The 21,160-nt window shown below is 35.3% G+C and overlaps 1 protein-coding gene across 2 annotated transcripts in view; it reads right to left on the bottom strand.

Moving 5' to 3' along the window:
* Positions 1-3,363: 3,363 nt before the first annotated feature.
* LOC110730938 overlaps positions 3,364-21,160 on the bottom strand; it is a 28,211-nt gene continuing 10,414 nt past the window's right edge. For both annotated transcript variants that reach the window (XM_021910778.1, XM_021910780.1), the window contains 11 exons: positions 17,916-18,170; positions 14,517-14,657; positions 14,154-14,444; positions 13,891-14,064; positions 10,140-11,055; positions 9,823-9,920; positions 8,216-8,320; positions 6,158-7,381; positions 4,889-5,530; positions 4,580-4,802; positions 3,364-4,181 (listed from right to left, as the gene is read on the bottom strand). In XM_021910778.1, coding sequence (XP_021766470.1) covers positions 3,547-4,181; positions 4,580-4,802; positions 4,889-5,530; positions 6,158-7,381; positions 8,216-8,320; positions 9,823-9,920; positions 10,140-11,055; positions 13,891-14,064; positions 14,154-14,444; positions 14,517-14,657; positions 17,916-18,170 — 4,704 coding nt within the window. In that variant the 3' untranslated portion in view covers positions 3,364-3,546. The remainder of the gene's footprint in view (positions 4,182-4,579; positions 4,803-4,888; positions 5,531-6,157; positions 7,382-8,215; positions 8,321-9,822; positions 9,921-10,139; positions 11,056-13,890; positions 14,065-14,153; positions 14,445-14,516; positions 14,658-17,915; positions 18,171-21,160) is intronic.

The following is a 21,160-nucleotide window of genomic DNA, read 5'->3' as shown; positions in this document are numbered from 1 at the left end:
TCTCCATAATCGATTGTTTTGGCCTCTTATGAGGTGAGGCCACTAGCCAAGGACCATATTGGTACACAACTATTGTACCCTCTTCAACTGTCTCCTTTTGAAATTGGCAATTACGATCAGTGTGACCAAGTCTGCCTCAATAATAGAAAAAGTCTCCAAGGCGCTCATATTTAGTGTCTAACCACGTTGATGTACCCTTCCCCATGGCTAGTCTGACTCCTCTCCGCAAGGGTTTTTCGAATATCAATCATAACCTTTATCCTCATGAATTTGTCCCAGCCCAAAGCATCAGCACTGTCATAATCAAGATATCCTCCAAGGCTCTCGCCAATTTCATAAGCAAAGGAAGGGTTTCTTCTGCCAAAAGGGACCTCTAGGAGCCTCACCCAAAAAGATGTATGGGTGAATCGGATATCTGAAGGTTGTTGGTTAGGGTGTATCTCTTTAAGGCATAAATTTTGATTATCAAAAGACCAAGGGCACCCCTCTAAAATACTCTCCTTATCCTCCATACAAAAGAATTGAAAAGCAAACATGTTTGTCTCAATCATTCTAGGGGTTGTTTGGTTGCCAAAAAAAAACATGGGAATTTAGAAATCCTATGAATTGAAATTTTTTGAAGTTGTTTGGTTAACAAATTCATGGGAAGTAGAAATTCCCATGAATTTCCATTTCCCACAAAATGGGGGAAGCTAATTACCTAGGGGGACCTAGGTAAGTGAAACTTCCCATGGGAATTTCCACTTCCCTTAGTTAACCAAACAATTTTTAGAATTTCCTTGGAAGTTCAATTTCATGGGAAATCAATTTTCCAAGGAATTTGCAATTTCTACATTCAACCAAACGAGCTTCTAGCCACAAGATTATGCAAGCAATAGATTGAAGTTAGAGTTTTCTTCATAGCCTAAAAAATTTAAAGGCTTACCTGTGAGCATTAACCAAGGAGCGAGAGAGAAAATTGTGATTTAGTGTCTTCATCAGTTGCACTTCAAACTCCTTCCCCACTATTGCCTCCTCATCCCCAGTCAAGCGGAATTCTCCCAATCTTTCAATAAACTATCTTCCATAATAGATCAGCTTATGGTTTCAAAGAGCAAGCAAAGATAATCGGTTGAAAAGGCATGAAAATTGATTGAAATTCACTGAGAAACAAGAAAACTAGTCTAGACAAAGCCCTAGGCGAAGGACTCGTCACACCTTGAAACCCTAGACGAGGGACTATTCTTCTTAAGGTTTTCGTTTAATTTGTTAGCGAAGCTACCATAAATAGTGGTGGACATGTCGGTGGAGGCAAAGTTGTTGGAAATGTTAAAAACGATGGTGTCGATGGACAAATCTCAACCTTTTTCAATGGAGTTTGATGTAGGAAGAGGGAGAAGAAGAAGAGTGAAGGTGGATGGGAAGTTAACGATGTTAATTGAACAAAAAAATATAAAATATTGATAAATGTACCCTTATTTACATTTATGTCATTCTCATCAACATCTCATGTTTCTCAATTGAGAAACTGAGGCTTGCTGGTAAATATTTACGAAGTGGAAGAATTTTTTTCAACAATAAGAATACTTCCAACTACAATAAGAGCATGATGAGTAACATTATTTGTTGGGTTGTAAACATTTTCAATTAACTAGGTTAGTCACGTTTGATGCACGATTTAAGACTAAAAAATATAATTGTAAGTGTGTAATAAAAATGTTTAAAGCAAAACACAATAAATTGTAATCCCTTTTAAATATTAATTGAGCTAAAATGAAGGACGTGATGTTAAATATACTAAATAAATTCATAACTTTAACAAAATTTTTAAAGTGTGAGCATTCGTTTTTGATTAATTATATAAAATTTGAAGAATGATAAAGAGTGGAAAATCCAAATTCTACATCCACATGGACAATCCAAACTCTACAACCACATGGACAAAAAAAAATCTATGTAGGAGGAAAAAAAGATCGAGAAAGAGACCAACAGTCAAATATTTTAGTACGTAGGAAATTGTGTACTTAGTCAATTTTTTCATAAAAGATTATAGAAAAATATATAATTAATAAATCATTTTCAAACATTAGTGAAGGGAACACATGGACAATAATGATTTTGGCGGTTATTACTTGAGTATTAGTTATGCTGTTATAGATAAAGCATTACTATTACCAAGTGTTTGGGTAAAAGATTTGGATAATAATTACCATTACCCAAGGGAAAATGAAGTTAAGTTGAGTGATACTTTTCTTTTCTTTTTTTTCAATTTTTTAATTTTTTTTTCTTTGTGAAAGAAGTCATAAAGGACATTAAATTTAATTAAATAAAGTCATACGACATCTACAATTGGCAATTACAATAATGAAAACGAATTTATCAAAATCAAACAAGAATTAATCGGGGAAGGGCTAAGAATCCAAATACATAAATATAACAATTCGGCACATTCTCGATTCGTTGTCTCATACAACTTTTTGAGTGGATCCGTCGTCGCTTTGCAATTTTGTGAGAAAGTTAATTCTTGTGCTGATTCCGTAACCCGAATTCGAGCCATAATCAATCGTAGCCCCACACAAACGGAGACCAAATTAAACACAAATAAAACCTTGTCTTTCAAAGGAGTCTGAAAAACCTTGTCTTTCGAAAGAGATAGAAAAAACTTTGTCTTTCGAAGGAGATAGACTCTTTCTTTCGAGGGAGACATTATTATTGTAATCTAAGAATCAAAAAGCTTAAAAGAAAATAAAGATTGGGGCTTTCTACCGGTGAAATCCGATAAAAGCCCCTTTAAAATTAACAATGGAGGCTAGAGTTTAGGAGAGAGAAGAGAGAGAGGAGGCTAGGGTTTTTTTAATCTCCTGAGAAATTGATTTTGATTGTCAAGTTAAGTGATACTTTTCTATGATTAAACCAAACAAATTAAAAAGGTAAGAGTTAAATAATTCTTTTCCTCCTTTTATGCTTTCTTTCCACCTTATTTTTAATATTCATACCAAACAAATAAAAAGGTAAGTGTTTCCTGAAAACAAATTTCAATTATGATACATAATTGTGAAATTCAAGTATTCCGACTTCATATACTGTACTACGTATTTCATTTTCAAAATAATTCATTTTCAAAATGACTAACAATTATATTTCGTTCTCAGATGAAACATAATTTTACATGTAGTTCATATTGGATCAATTTGGATATTATAGTTGTACATTCTTGTTCAGACCCATTTTTTTTTCCATTTTGGGGAGTTTTTAAGGTTGTATACATTTTATACATACCTCTAATGAGTTGCACTCCCAAAACCCAAATTAACAAAATACGAAGTATATTCCAAAAGCTAGAACACTAGCACGAACACGGTACGTCTTGCACAATATTTTTTTGAAACCTATTTCATTTCAAATTAATCGCAATTAGTTACATTAGCTGCTAACCTATAGCTACAATAACAGTGGACTGTATACAACTTGCAGACCCAGACTACTATAATTCTTAATCCCAAGCTGAAAATAGGATCTAAGAGTTACAACAAATTGAAGGTTAGGGAACCTAGAATGTCACAATAATTAATCATCATCAGATAAACAGACCACATCTCCATTTTGTAAATTAGACGAAGAAAGTTGCACATTTGTTGCTTCCTCAAATCGGGATGTGTCAGAACTTCGCACATTACTTGGCAATGAGGGTACGTTGTTAGAACGAAGATTTGCATCATGTCGCCTTGTAATATCCATTAGCAACTGTGTTGCACTCAAGGATAAGCTAAGTGGTGTACCCCTTCCCATTGATTCTTCTTGGCGAGACTGACCACGAGAGTTTAGCTGTACTGGTGCTGACAGCGGAGGTGGCTGTGGTGGGAGCTTCTGTGCTAAGTCAGAAGTTGGATTGTTAGGTGGCTGTGGCACCAACGCATCAGAAGGCATACAGCTGGAAGAAATAGCAGATGAAGCAGATCTGAAGGGCTGTATATGAGGGGCTGGGGCAAGTGCTTCACGCCTAATTTGTTGCTGTTGTCCTGCCGTTAGTGCTACAGGATCGACATGAGAAATTCTGGCTTGAGCACTTAAGGTCATAGAGGGACGAATAGCCTGTAAAGGTGGTGTAGCACTAGGTGGAACACTGGAAGGAGACGTAGCAGGAGAGAAAGGTCTTGTAGAATGTAATTGCGAGGCAATCTCTACAGAACTAGAAGAGTTACCTGTAATATCAATTATTGTGAGAAGCAGACAACAATGAAATCAACTATGAAGCAGCTCTTAATAAAATCAGGCAAGTATAACTAAAAAGTAATACTGCCACCTCAATATCATCTGTACTTTCGACTTTAACATCAAAATTTTGGGTCAAAATTCTTCAAACATTGACAGCACAAACAAGGGAAAAAGGAAAACAAAACAATTAAAAAAAAACAAGATTATGTAGGGATCTAAGTAGATTTGTTATCATGAGTAAGGTGTCCTCTCAATCAAGCCTTTCATACTCTCTCTCTTTCCTTTTTTTTTTTTTTTTTTTTTTTTATAATTATATTTTTAAGAGGGGCTTCTCATTCGACCCTAAATTAAACAAATGTCATTTGTAAAGCCAAAAAATAAATACCTAGCTGTGGCATCTTTGTAGCTGCCTTATAGTCGGTGCATTTAGATCGAAAAGCCTCAGCCAGCATCTTATGCATCACGACCTTGTTCTGACATGTTTCAAGTTCCTTCCTTTTAAGTGAAAATGCTGCCTCAGCTTCATCAATCTTCTTGTCATAGTTTCTCTTAATTTGAGCAACAAGTTCCTCAATTTCTTTATCACATTCTGATTTCAGTTGTGACTTCTGCAAGGCCCGGTGGGGAAAAATAATTAAGAAAGGCAGACATAGTAAAAAAATGGAAAAGAAAACGAAGGCAAGCATGCACTAACCTTTTGCTCATGAATGGTCATCAAATTACCCATCTCTCTACGTATTCTATCTACTTCAAATTGAAGTGGATCAAAATGGTTGGGTGTCGTAAACAAAGAGTTAGTAGGCATTTGCACTCGATTTGCATGGTCGGAATGTGCAGGGACAGCTCCTCTTGCTACTGGTGCATTAGTTTCATACGGGATGAAAAAATTTGCAGGAACAACATGAACAGGCATCTGTGAAAAAGGCTGTGAAACAGGTTCACCTAAAACACGGCCCCTATTTTGATCTTGTTGCCTTGGAATTGTGGTATCCACAATAGATCCATGATTTACTATTGGCATATCAAGCCTACCATTTGGAGCCACTCCCATTTGATCTTGATGCCTTGGGGTTGTGGTACCCACAATAGATGTATGATTTCCAATTGGCTGACTATCAAGCCTATTAGGAGCAACTCCCAACTGATCATTGTAATGTGTAACCCACTCATTGAATGAAGCCTCGGTAGAACAGCGTGCTTCTTCATTATGCAAAAGGTCAGATGGCACATGATTGGGACAATTTAAAGATGGTGTATCACCTAAAGGCGCAGTATGTGTCCTGGTAGCAGGTCCTACTTGTTCTCCCACTCCAATATGAGATTCATCTCCAAGCCCCTAACCAGGTAACAGCAGTAAGAGAAGTGAATATGAGATAATATAAAGGAAAGGAGAATAGATAGTAGCCAATAGCCCACACAATCACATTTTGGGACAAACCAGTGATCTCTCACCAGACCAAAATCAATAATAGACAAAAAAATCACAACAGCAAATGGAGTGTGTTTTCAGTCTCCCTTCTACCCCACGTAGAAGAGAGATGAAAACACCATTGCCATTTTGTCAAGGGTGCTCTGCTAACAATTACTCAGAATGTTTTTTTTTTTTTTTTTCTCAGTTGTTACTTACCAATTAAATTCTTCTTAAATCATTTAAAAAGATACTTATGAAGTGGTCCTAAATAATCTGAGAAATACAGCCCTTTGTGCTAGGTGAAACCCAAGTCCAAAATACACAGCATAAATGACTGACCAAGGCACCTAGGCAGAACATATTGTGACAGAGCTCAGATAATTCAAAATATCGAAGAAGGGAACAGAAAGTAGAACAGCAAAAGGTTGGAGTAGAAATGAGAGGATGCCGAAATTAACACACCACCCGATCTACCCCAAACCCCTCCAAAACAAAACAAAAACAAAAACAAAAACAAAAAAAGGGGTGGGGGGGACAGAGGATAAAGCAAACCTGACTCTCAACAGCATTTGGGTGCTCCGTGAATGAACCAATTGGAGAGAGCAATGGCCCTGTTGTACTGGATCCATTATTTGGGTTGCTTTCTACAGCAGTCAACCTATCTACTATCACGTCATCTATTTGAGTGGTATATTTCTTAATTTGTCCAGTAGGAGCAGAAGGCTGTTCAGGTGAACATGTACTAGTATCAGGCCCATTAGATGCTGGTACGCTCTCTATACCAGTTATCGCATCATCATTCCCACAATTTTCTATCTGTTCATCTGTATTCTCCAGATTTTCAGCTAGCACAGAAACTATTGCTTCTCCCTCAGGATTTTTCTGCTTTGGGAAATTTCCATTGATACCTCCAGTTCCATTTGATTCTTTATCTAGTCCAATAGGTCCCTTAGACGCTGGTATATTCTCTATGGATGCTACAAAATCATCACTTGAGCAACTCACTCTCTGCTCATCTGTATTCTCCAGATTTTCAGCAAGTACAGACGCTATTGCTTTTGCCTTGAAACTTTGCTGCTTTGAGAGGTTCCCATTGATACCCACAGTTCCATTTGATTCTTCATTTGGTCCAATTGGTTCAGCAACTTCAGAATTTACTCTACTCTTACCATCAGGTTCTTCCAAAAGCCTATGGCACCCCAAGGAGTTAAGTCGTTTCACATACCCAGCTAGCTTCTTCTCTTCTGAATCCTTTTCAACCTTTTGCCTAGCTTCAAGCTCTTTAAGTTTGATGGATTTTTGCTTTTCTAGCTCTTCCCTTTTCTTAGCATAATCATTATCCAAGGCCTTCAACTTATCAATTCTAATTGCAGAATTAGCGTGAGTATAACGAATAGTGGTTGACTCTGCTTTACACCACTTTTCTAGCTTCATCGTCAAATCCTCCCAGGATTTTTCAAATTTCTCAAGTTCTTCATAGTGTTTATTTTTTAGCTTCTCCATTTGCCTGCCAGATTTCATTTCAAACTTCTTCATATGTTCCTCAAGCTCTACAGTTGCATTATTCATGTTGCCTAGTGGTGATTCAACAAAATTTCCTTCCGACTTGGAATTTTTCGTTCTCAAACAAATAAAATTATCCATTATTGGCTTCAACCTTGAAATTATTTTCTCAGTGTCACGTTCTAAGCAATTAAAGCCCAACCTCTCTCTGGCAATGGTAAGTGACTTTTTGTGATCAATTTTGTTCTTTAGTTCCTCAGCTGCAGTCCAACACTATAAAAGACAGCAAATCAAAGTGAGCAAAAGAAAACAGAATCATTCTAGGAAAACAAAAACAACACAAGAAAATTTACAAAAGCAGCTTAACAATTTTGGAGGACCACATATCTATGGATGCGACTACACCAAACTTCTCTTGAATGACAAAGAGCAACACATGACTACAATAAATTATTCTAAATATACGAAGCTTTTTGCTTTTTAATTGTTGCACCCTATAATCATATATGTGAATTGATCTTGTATTGCTATTTCCTTGGCAAAGATTTCATGTAAATTTCCATGAAGGATGCATAAATGCTCTTTGTAAATATACATAACACAACCAAACAATACTCCATCAAAAAGAATGCAACACTAAAAAGTTCCCCTGGTGCTATTTGGGAAGATAAAGAAATATGATAACTTGAATAATTTGGAAATCAAATGGCAAGGCAAACCCTAGGTACATTTTCATTCAATACATAAATGAACAAGGGTTGTATAAATAAAAATAATCAAACATGGCAAAATGGCATAAAATAATCTCATTCTATTTTGGCCACCCAATTCAAGGAAAATAAAGAATATAAAACATAATCCAAGGATAGGGACGGGATTAAAAGAAAAATCCCACAGCATATAGACAAGGAGGATTACAGCCCACTAGGGACTCTTTAGGGATGAGGATTCCCTTATACAACCCCCCCCCCCCCCCGCCTCTCTCCCTCCCAATGAGTCTGACGTGCAAAGCTGGACTATATTGACTTGTGAGAGGTGCTGATTCATTAGGGTACTCCATACCATTAAAATAATAGATTATAGAAAAAAAAACGAGGCACTACATACCACTGAGAGTAAGAAAGCTTGTAATGTAGTCTCGGGCTCTCTTGTGACTCGATAATTTTTCACCAGATACTCGAGAAATTCCTCAGCCAATCTTTTCACATTATCCTGCACAAAGTTCAAATTCCAATCACACTATCATTACTAGGTTAAGTCTCACAATCTGTACATCATTTAAAGTTAACATAATTGTATAGTCACTGCAGATAACCTCTAAACAATTGAAATCCTTTTTGTCTATTCTATCCAATTCAAAGTTTGATATCTATCCCTTGTTCCAAATTAGTTGAATATTTTGACTTTTGACACTACTCATATAATTTACTTTGAATAAATTTGTGAATTATAGATATGTAAAAATAGAAATGTGAATTAAAATACAAGTTTAAGAATTTTTTACAATAGTATAATTAAAGATATATTCGATTGAGTTTATGCGTTGGGACACGTGATAAAAGAAACGTATCAACTAATTTGGAACGAAAAACAAAAAAAAGCTATTTAATTCAATGTTTGATTCAAAGATCTACGCTAACCAGATCCCCCCTCCTCCCGAAGCGCATTTCCATTATGTTACCTAGCCAAACACACCACCTCCAGGGCATAAAGCATATTTTAAGGTATAAGGACTTTTACTAGTTTAGCTTCCGGTTGTGGACTATGACAATGGAAGAAAGAATGACCAACTCGAGAAATCGCTGATGTCCGTGATGAGCTTACACTTACATAAAGGCAAATCATGATTATATATCTCTCAAATTTTATCCGCTTAACATATTCTTCAAAAACAATAAGCTGGACCAATTGGTAAAAAACACCAACTATTGCACTACAACTCATCAAATGGAAATGTTTTACGGACACAGTAGAAAAGGAAAAAGGCAGCACAGGCTTTTCAAAAACATCATAAAAAAGGTCAAGTTGCCAAGTCTCCAGTCATTAGCCCCAAAGACTACAACTAGTAATCAAACCCCTCTCAGAGAAAATACTCAGGTATCTCTCTTGGTATCTGAAATTTTTCTCTCAGTCAATAGCCCCAAAGACTGCAAAATGTCCAAACCATCTTAGACAATACTTCTCTATCTTATTCTCAACTGGTAACCCCTACTTTTGTCCTGATTATCTCATTCCATGATTGATCCCAACATAACATACCTTGATACCCTTAACAAGATGATATAGCACACCCAAATCACCTATTTTCTCCATTTCACAAATGTTGCAACAATTACCATTTTAGGAGGTTTCACAAATATTGCAACATTTCCCTATTTACACATGCTTTCTCTCTTTCTCTCTCCTAATCACATGGGTCTCTATCTTTATTCCTCTCTATTTCCCTCCTCTTCTTAAAATCCGCATCCCATCCCCATGTTGCAATAATTGGGGAACAGAGGAAGTATTACATAATAATTAGTAGGGCAGAGCATTAACAAAAGGCATATGAAAAGAAAACATGTTTTGCAATATCTAATCAAGATATCCCAGTATCCCACAGAAAATTATGCAAGAGAATACTTCTCATTAAACAGCCACACATAATATCAAAGCATTATAAAAAATACCCACAACACATGCACCATTTTCTCGACTCCGTACTAAAAGCATACCTCAAGTAGCAGAGCTTCACAAAGGTCTAATAGAGTTGGCTTCAATATTTCAAAAAGATCCCCCAGCTGGTTATGCAGATTCTCTACATCACCAGACTCTGTAATAGATATAGTTTCAGGTTACAATTGATTATGACAAACAAGGTTGTATCAGCATTTATATGAAAATAAATAAACAAAAGCTTGTGACATTGTTTACACTGGATACTAAATTAGTTACTAGGGTTATCCAAAATTTAATGCATTATGAATCAATAATATAGATTAAACGAGTAATAAAACCTACAAAGGCCACCATAGAAATAACTGAACTATACCTTGATGCTCCTTGCTCCCAGAATCTTGTTTCTCTAGCCTTGGCTCAGTTTGCTGGGAAGGAGAATCAATCTTAGTACCATCCATTTTCTTGCGCCTCTTTGCTACTTCATCACTATGAACTTCTGAAGGAGACTCCTCAGAATAATGGACACGCTTCCTGTGTCTCTGAGATGAGCTTGTAAGATACTTCCACTGAGGCTGCTTTCCTTCCAATAACTTAGTCCAAAACTCAGGTGGTGGAACTTCTTCTTGCTGAATTTTCTGCTCTCCAACCAAGGGTATACATTTGAGATAACATCCACCATTTTGTCGTGCTACTGATATATATTTACTTGAGTAAATATTATTACAATCTTGAATTAGAGAAACGATCTCTTTACTAACATCAATCATAAATGAAGATCTGAAAACAATATTGTCTCTGTAGTCCAGAATTTTATCCCGATGAAACTCATCTAGCCTTGAAAACAAATTTGAGGAGCCCCACATCAGAAGCATGTGCCTAGTACTTGGACTAGTACCCTGCAGAGTGCTATCAAGGATCAAATCATTCTTGGCAAGGATAAGAACTTTCTCTTCAACAGTAAATGGGCAATACAACCGAAAGACTTTAATCAATTCAAGCTTTGAATCTATTGTGATTTTTTGAAGTGCCTTTAGGTCATTATGAAGATTCCAGTCACTGTCAAATAAAATAACAGCATCTACTGTCGAAAGTTTAATGGCTGGACTACAAACTCGTGTCTCCAGTAAAAAGAAGGATCTCTCTCTTAATCTGTTGAACTGGTTGCAAGCGGCCAGCTTCTTGGAAGGGATAACGCAACTTGTAACAGCTTCATAAGAATCTGAACCAAATCTCCCAAGAAAATCTTCAAGAACAACTGAGGTAGCATCCCTTGCAGTACCACCAGTTGACTGTCAATTGTCAAATCAAACCACATAGATAAGAAGACAGTATACATCAATAAAGGCAAATCAAGGACTGAATAAAATTAAAAATTAAAGCATGTAAGCATACTAGATACAAGACAACTTTATGAAGAAAATTACATACAAGTATCAGATGGTTAAATTTTCCATCATTTAAAAATTGTCCCTTAGGACAGAGGAAGAAAAACACAACTTATCCATGGGTAACTTCATAAGAGCACTACTTCATATATCACTAGTGAGACTATATTCAATTCAACTTATTTAAGCACATTTTTACTTGCATCCATTTCCAACTTGCGTTAATTGTTATTTGCAACTTTGAGGGCTAACACTAATAAACTGAAGGAGTGAGCAATGTTACACGGAACGTGGTACGGAAACGGGGTACGTGGGGTCTGAAGTTCCCGGAACGTTAGGTTATTTTTAGGGTTGACTTTTAATTTTATAATTAGTAAATTTTATAAGAGTAACGTTTACTAGAACCAATATTAATATGTGATTTCCTTAAAAAAAAAGGAATTAATTTGTATTATGACTAGTTGACTACACAATTATCCATGCCATCCTTCCCAATGAGACAGCCAAATTTTAAAAAAAGTAACATTATAGCTGTACACACTAATAGATGCCAACTTGCCTATAAACATTATAAAAAATTTAAAATAATAAAAAAAAAAAAGATAAAAAGAAGGGTCCACAACTTCTTTTTTTCATTAGGTTAGGTTTGCATGTGACTTGTCAGCCGTCATCTTCTTCCCTTTATCAATTCTTCATCTCCCTCCATTAATGTAACTATTAAATACTTCCCATAAACTTGAAATTTCAAACAAAATACAGTTGCTGCTCAAAAAAATAGAAGGTTGTTACACCCATAAATGGGTACTCCATCAATGACGTTCCAGATCGCAAACCACCATGAACCGGAACGAGTCCGTTCCGCGTTTCGGGACACACGACCAGGTGCGCGGATCGTGCTGCCGTCCCGCGTTCCGTGTATCTTTGGGAGTGAGGGTAAGTAATCAAGAGGATGCCTAATTAACCAGATATGGATTGGGTAATGGGGTCAATAGCCCAAGGAAACCACCTTTATTGGTGTACACGAGGCGCAAGAAAAGGGGACAGCAGGGGTCAAAAGCATGAGGCAGCAGCAGGAAGCAATTCTTTGCAACAAGACAAAGTTAATTAAAGAGAAGTTAAAGAAGGAAAGCAATCAAATTCAACAGTCTACTGATGGTTTTTCTAAATTAGTTAACAAGTCACATGTATTCAATTTAGGGCTGACTATGGTCATTAGAAGCTTTGAGTATAAATATTGTAGTATGTTAGAAGTATAAATCATCCAGAAATTCGAGTGAGCTTTTGTGAGACTTTTAGCCTCAAGCTACTATGAGATTTATAGCCTAAAGCTATACTTATCCCCCTTACTTTGTAATTCGACCATTAATCAATTAATCCTCAAGCTTTGCCTTCTAAATTATATGCATTTAGCTTAATTAGTGTTGAGTGAAATCTAATCCATAACATCACCAACAATTAAACCACCTTATCACCCACCCACCCACCCAAGCTACCGTACTACACACCCTCGAAAACAACCCCCCACAAACCCACGAGAACCACCCTAAAAAACCCAGAAACCCCCCCCCCCATGAAATGAACCCATGTTATGAACCCACAAAAAACATCCCCACGAAAAACCACCCCACAAAAACCTAGAAACCCACAAAAACCACAAACCCTAAAACCTACAAAACCAGCCCACAAACCCAAAAACCCACGGAAACCACAACCCAAAAACCTACAAAAGCACCCCCATACACCTAGAAACACCCAAAAACCACCCCCCCCCACCCTCTCCGAAAAACCCTTCCAACTTACTGACACCCACCCTACAAACCCAGAAACCACCCTCACGAACCCAACGGAAACACCACGAAAAATACGGCCTAGTATTACCATCGGGTTCAATTTTGTGGAGGTTGAACATAAAGAAGATTTGAAAGAAGATGAAAAGAGAAAATGGGATTGTAAGAGGAGAGAGAAAGATATGGGGGAAGATGAAGATGTTGATAAAATATCTTATTGTTAATTAAATTGGGAAAATGAAGAGTAGATGAATTAAATTGGGTTGGTTGGGGTAAATAAAATTTGGTGAGAATCATTGTTTATTAAGATTATTCACTTCATAAAATCTGATTTAGTGTATGTTAGTAACTAAAAACAGAAATATTTTTTGGTTCATGTAACCGATAGGCTTTGATTGATTATTAAAATTTATAAAAATTAAATTTAAATAAAGTACACATTGAGACGAATCTAACAAGACCTTGTATGACTATAGATTTCTTTTGGTATAAATTCAAAAATGTAACTTAAATGGAGTATGTAAATAGTGTACACTATAAAAACGTTGCAAATTTTAAAAAAAAAAAAAATGAAAGTATTTCACAAATGATCATATTAGAGACGAGATTAGATTATATCTTACCATATAGTTTTATTTGTGTTAGCTTCTCTCTAAATATCTTTAATTCCATGACAAAAAAAAATGAAAAAAAAAATGATATTTGCAAAAGTAAACATTAATATGAATTTAATGAAATCAGAATAGCCGAAGACTGTATTAAAGCAAGACTAGCAAAGCATGTTTGAAGATACTAGTTTTGAGTCTTGTCTGTATTATGAAAAATTCATATCAAGATTACCTTTGACCCTAACAAAGATGACAAAAGTAAACATAAAGGGACAACGAATCCAATTTTCAACAGTGTAATTTGTAGCCAAGGAGAACTTCATTTAAATATTAAAACTAAGTACCTGGAACAGGATAAGAACTTTCAATTTTCGCTCCTTTAACTCAGAGAGAAGATTTTCAAGAAAATGTAGCTTGCCACTAGCTCGGATATCCACATTCATCCTAGCATCCGGGAGAAGATCTTTGGTTAGGGATTCTTGCAATTGCCAATCCACAATATAAGGATGGTCACAGCACTATAAAAACATAAAGAGCATCAGAAGTGAGAAGGTAAGAGAGTATATTAACATCCTTGACTTTTTCATGAACTCTTAAGAGAAAATACCTTTCGTAACGAAATTATAATATCACGGAGGGAGCCCACAGGATCACTCTTCCAAAATGTGCGAAGGGCAGAGAATTCTGACAGCATAGAATAGCAATACCGTTCAAGCTGAATATTTGAGATCTCCACTGGTACCCAATATTCAATAAATCTTGCACAAATAATGAAAGAGGACAATCTATCTTTCAATGCTTTAATGTCAGCATTGGAGTTAGAAAGTAGTTTAAGATCTTGATTGGCACCAACAGGATCCAGCAAGGACAAGATGTTTAAATAATCAGTTATGCTATCCTGCACATTCAACACTGCTATCAGGACATGTTTGATAAAATTAAAAACACTTTATGATGAAAGTAATCTTACCCTTAAATGGGCATTCATAAGAAGTAATCTCCATCCAGTATCCAAATCATTGATACAACCAGAATGAGTCAAAATACAGGACTGTTGGGAGTCATCAATAATAACAGCTTCCCAGCGAATGCCTTTCAGTTCTTCAACATCCTGCACATCATCAGTATGTTTAGAACAAACCCCATTAAGCTACATGATAGAACATAACAACAATTCAAACCTAAAAAGTACAGAGAAAAAACACATAATAATAGAAGCACCATTACATCAAATCATGTTAATTTGAAACCAAAAAATGTTCAAGAGGATCATACGTAATAAAGCCATAGTAATTTCTGTTGGCATCTACTTCGTATATTTCAATGCTTGACAACATAAATATAACCTTTTCTTTCTTTTCTTTTTTTTTTTTTTTTTGGGGTAAGTGAATATAATCTTTTCTACGATGCACACATCCCATGGTGTAATAGATAACTCTGCAAATAAATACTCTGTCCGTCCCATATTTACATGACTATTTCTCAATTTTCACTGAGAGATTCCTTAAAGTTTATCATTGGAAGTACAACCATCATGTGGGTTGTCATTCAATAATGCAATAAACATAGAAAAAATCAGAAAATGTAAAGGAAAGCTGTCATTTATCTCTCTCCTCTCTTACTTCTAGTAATAATCCCTCACCAAAACTTTACTTTCTCCCTCTAGATTAACAACAATGGCATCCTCTTTACTATACCAAGTCATCTCCGTCCATACTTCCACATTTGGCCACCCATCAACACCCCCTAACCACCTCCCGGCAAACACATTTTCTTAATTTTAACCCCTGTACTATACCCCCACCTTCATCTTCTCTCTCCATTCAAAAGCTTCAGCTATGTCCAAGTAGAAAACATATAGTTACCCACCCAAACAAAACAATCAATCAATAATCCAAAATTCTCCGATTCTCCCTCAATTTTGCTCTGCAATTTCTTTTTATCTACCCCTAAAGAATCATATCTGAAATTTTTAGACAGAGAAAATGAACATTGCTCTATTTTTTTTCCAGATCTAATTTTAAATAGCCAGCATAAGGTGAAATTAGTTGAGGGGTTTTGTAAAAGGGACCAATTAAAGCAAGAAAATTAAAATTTTAAGTGCAACACAGACGAAATTGCAAGAAACGGAGAGAGAGAAAGAGCATAACCAAGGTTGAAGATGAAGTTTCCAAAGAAATTAAGAGAGAGAGAGAAATAAGACTGTTGAAATAATAATGTCAGCATTAAAACCAAGGGAGATGGCACAAGTATCAATGACTCAATGCCAACTCAGAAAAAAAATGAGGATAATTAAGTCATTAGAAAGGGAGATGAGGGTATTCTATCTAAAAGTATAGTCTAAAAATGGAAAGATTATCTAATAGGCATAACATTTTGGGACACCCAAAATGGAATACAAGCATATAATTATGGGATGGAGGGAGTAAAGTAAAATAAAAATAAACAAATTTTTATAAATAAAAAATAACACCAGCATACATCAAATTTATTTATAGAAAAATCCCTTGAAAAAGAACCAACTTAAAATTGATTTATTCTCAACAACACACCTATGTAAAAAATTATAAAAATAAATAAATATCCTCACCGCAAAGTCCTATTCTCTCTTGTTCAAAAAAAAAAAGTCCTATTCTCTCAACATACACTAGGGTATTTACTATCAACAAAATATTAACTGTAGAATTTAGGAGCTGTTATCTTTTTGAAAGTTCTGAGCTTGTGAGAAAGAAGTTAGGCCGAAAGAAGAATAAAATGTATGATGTTTCAGCTTCTCTACAAGCCCAAAAGAACAAAATATAGATTCCGGAGAGGGGAGAAGTAGAAGCTCCAAATGAAAATTCTAAAAACTTATGGCTGAACACTTTGCTCAATAGATGGAACTTTGTCTGGTCAAAAATTTTAGAAATCCTCAATTGACCAAAAAATAATCCATGTCTTCCATCATCTTCTTCCTCACCCCTACTGTAGTATTCCCAGATTCATCTTCAAATGATTTAAAATATGCAACTAATCCCACTAGACTACTAAAGCAGAGGAGCAAACAGCAAAATGCAAACCCAAAACAACAGAGATCAAGAGCCCCCAAGAAAGTCACAGTTCATTAGGTTTGCCGACCAACATCAATGGAAAAAAAAATATATCAAAAATTTGTTCATCCAAGTAGAGCTACGATGTTTATCATCCACCAAAACGACCACTCTTTTACTCCTCCATTTTAAAACAATATATATAATTATATACGTGTCAACTTTTACAAATACACAAGTATAAAAATTAATGCAAATGATTTTACAACAGCAACATTAATGAAGTACTCCAAACAATTATTTGATCTGACTTGTGAAGTCATTTGTGTATTTATACTTACTACCCACCCTTTTGCCCAAAAACTAACTGTTTGACTTTATACAAAATTTAAATCTCAAAGTTAAATCCAAATATTCCAAATTACATACCTTGCCTTCTTTCACGATACAGCACCAATAACAAGAATTTTAAAAAACTCACGAAACAGCGTCAATCAAGCAGCAAATACAGTAAATTAATCGAATAACACAGCACAACAATGCATGTGCTTTTGATATATTATAGATAATGGACATACCGGCCCACTGAAATTACACAGTTAAGCAAATAAAACATTCAAAATAAGGCTAAGGTTTCCCATAGAATTAATGTCTCGTAAACAGAATTAAAACAAGGAGGTGAGAATCACACCCCTACTTAAAAGTGTATTGCAATTGCTGCAAATTTGATTAAATCAGAGGCAAAATTAAAAGCAGAACACATTAAGTGAATCGCACCAAAACTGAAAGTAGCTTGAACTCATCCAGATTTTACATTTTAAATGGGAATAGGCACATAAACACAACAAGCACTATCAATTTGCACAAAAGCCAACTCCTAAAAGCTACATAATCAAAAGGGTATTCCCATCTTTTTATAAGGAAACTAAATCAATATAACTGCACAGCCCAAACTTTAAGTACAACAAGAGGATAAGGTGCTCTAGGAAAGAGACTGAAAATCAATTATCATTATACAAGAAATTATAAACAAGTCAAAGATATCTGTTAGAATCCAAACAAAACATTACACCAAGGAGCCATAAACTTTTATAAAAAATAAAAAAATATATATCATGATAAAGAGGGCCATAGCAAATATGCCCATAATCATGAGATCCAGAAGGTAAAATAAATATAAAAAATACATGATGTTTCCCTGTAACAAATATATGTAAAATGAAATAAAAAGACCAATTATTTTTTAAAAAAAAAACTAGACCTACAAATGCCTTCTTGGTTCAGTCTTGAACTCCTGGAAGAGTACAAACAATTTTATCTTATTATTCAAATACACATACCTCAGCAATAGCTTCAGCACTAGATAGAAGTACTTGAAGCAATACTTGACCACCATCTACATAAAACTCCAGACTTCTTATGATATGACGTGCATCTGCATTTCCACCATAAACCACAACATTGATAGATGCTGCTAAGTGCAAAAACTCAGCCTCCCAGGATGGCAGAGATGCATTAGGACATATGATGAGAAATGGCCGAGAACCTTGTGTCACTAAGGAAGAAACAAAATGGATTACTTTCACAAATCTATCCTGCAAAAACCCATTCAACCAAAACAAAAAAGTAAGAAACAGACCCTTCACTTGGTAAGAAGAATACAGAAACAGCGGAAATTTGGAGATCTAGAAAAAAGAATGCAATTAGGCAAATAGCAATCAGCCAAAACATCACAGGCTCAGGTTCAAAAAAATTACAAATTAAAATTGTATTTCAGAATCTAAATTCATGGGTCCAGGTTGAACATATATCCATTAAAATGCTCTATGGATAACTCAAAGGCCTCAAACACACACCCCATCCCCTTCCCCAACCAAAAAAAGAGAGTAAAATTAATAATAGCAGTAAAGCACAATAGGTTAAAGTAATAATTACCAAAGGAGGGCAATTGCAATGTTTAACAAACAACTAAAGAAAGATATAATGTTTCATTACAGCCAACGTTCCTTTTTCTCCTCATATTTAATTAAGATTATTACATAAAAAAAAAATTAATAAAGAAAAATAAAACTAATGATTACTTTGCAAGGGAAGATAACACTCTCCTAAATAGGGATATAAATGGGAAGGGGCGGATGTTGGCCTTCCCATCCCCATCCCCAACTAACATTTCGTCTCCATCCCTGCGGCGAGTCCGAAATTCATCCCCATCCCACCCTAGCGGGTCCTAAAGGGAAATAATCAAAGGACCAAAGTAAACACAAGAAAATTCAAGATAAACAAATTAGCCAAATAATGACACGTTGTCGACGCAAAGAGAGATTCAATATTCAGAACCCTGTAAAATGAGTTGTTGCACAAAAAAACCCAGTTCAAAAGATGACAAATAAAGAATAGTAAGGTTCAAAATACAATGGAATAATGTGCAGAAAAGGTGAGTACGCAAATGCCCAGTCAAGGAAGACAACTATCTTAAAGAGAATATGTGCTCCAAATGCAGCAATCTCTAAGGTATTCCTAACTTTTTTTTGAGGGCAAGGTAATCTTAACTTTGTCCTGATCTAATAGGACTAATCAATTATCACGGCAGTCAAGTCCTTTTATTCTGCCTCTAATATATCACGAGTCATGGAAGGTTCTTCATCCAAAACCTAACAATCTTTATAATAATTAAGCAAAGCAACTTTGATACTAGCTTATACATTACATTCAGGTAGCTGCAGTTTTAAATTGACACAAATGCAATTTGGCATCCACACTTTAAAAAGAGCTCAAACCTACTCATTAAAATCCTTTATTTTTGGAATGATAATAAGATTGCTGCTCAAAATGGATTTTATAAATAAAAATCATTAAACCACATAGTACAAGGACTAGCAGTCCTCCAAATTCTGATAGCAAAATCAACATATTTTTTTCAGCTAAACACTCGAATACAGAAACAACTTCCAAGAGTCGAACATGGAAAATTGATTTGCATACCAGAGACCATCAAACAAGGAAAAGCCCATATGTCCATCTCAATTTCATGCAAATAGAGAGATCAATTTTAAAATACAGACTTTATTAATACAAACCCTAGTCTGAAAGAAAAAATGAATAAAACCAAGTATAATTAGTGAATTTAAATAAATAAATAAGTGTTTCCATTTAGTTGCTTGCAACTCCCTAATACATCTAGTACCAAGACTCCAAGCATCATAGCTGTTCAGCACCTATATCTACAAAAACTTACTTCAATCATACCTAAACTCTTTGATAAGTACCACAAACGTAAGAAAAACTCAAACAGGCACGTTATGAAATTAGATGCCCACTTGGCTTGGATGCTTCTCCAATTATCCCAGCCATATTAACCAACAGTTACCACTAACAACAGGGCCTAAATCAAAAGATTAAACAAGCACTGTTTTGTCAAAAAAAAAAATAATAAAAAACCAAAAAAATAAAAAAAATAAAAAATAAAAAAATAAAAATTAGAAAAATAAAAACCAATTGAGGTATGGAGCAAATAGCCACAAAGAAAAAAAAAAGTATGCTGAAAATTTATCAAGTATTTCAGTCTATGTCCAACAATACTCAGAAATGTCAATAATTCAACATGGTTTTGCCAGTCTGACGTGTCGGGAGTCTGATCGCATCAACCGACATTATCAAGAAAATTTAACCATTATCAAAGAATGTTTGGAAGACCAGGAACCTTAATTTTACACACGTATAGGCACGGTTAGGCAGGAGAGCTGGCGCCTTAGCTCTGCAAGACACAAATACCTACAAAAGATGCAAACCTATGTGCTTTTTTCTAGGTGACCACTTCAGCCTTTGCACCTTATGTTGCATCAATAGCTAACTTTGCAAAAATAAGATTTACTTCTATACTCCCTTGCTTCATAATAATCGCAACACTTTCCTTTTTCATCTGTTTCATAACAATTGCAACACTTCCCTATTTGGTAAGATCCACCAATATTTTATTATTTCTCTCTCCAACCAACCCCACTTACAACACTTTTATATTATCTCTCTCTCCTACTAACAATTAAATAAATCTCCACTAACAATACTTTGTATTTTAATATTTCCATTTGGTCCCCACCCAATTATTTTTTGAAACTTTGTGCCCTTCCTAGTGTTGCAATTAGAGGTGAGCAAAAATTCAGGGTACCCTGAATCACCGAAACCTGGTAGAAACCGCGGGTTCTGAAACTGGAACCTGTACAAGAGGTTCGGTTCCAGATAGCAAAATGGAGAACCTATTAGGGTACCCTGTAACTAGATAAAAGTATAACTTAGTTTTTAATTATATACCAATTCTAACTTATTTTTTAATTAACAAATTACCATTATAATATATGTATTAAATCTGTTAGACAACTACTTGTTTTATTAGCGAGTTGTAAACATTATAAATTAGTAACCAACCAGTTTTTTGTTAAAAAAATCTACAAATAGTTAGTATGTATATTACAAGATAGGGTACCCTGAATTGGAACCGAAACAGTTCCCAATTTCAAGGAGCCTTGTGAACGGGGTTAGGGTTAGGGTTCCGGTTCCAGTTCCAATTTTGAGGAACCTGCTCCAACCG

Source organism: Chenopodium quinoa, unplaced genomic scaffold (assembly GCF_001683475.1).
Source record: "Chenopodium quinoa cultivar QQ74 unplaced genomic scaffold, ASM168347v1, whole genome shotgun sequence".
Taxonomy (NCBI): Eukaryota; Viridiplantae; Streptophyta; class Magnoliopsida; order Caryophyllales; family Amaranthaceae; genus Chenopodium; species Chenopodium quinoa.
The sequence above is the reverse complement of the archived record's forward strand: the minus strand, read 5'-3'. Positions and strand labels throughout refer to the sequence as shown.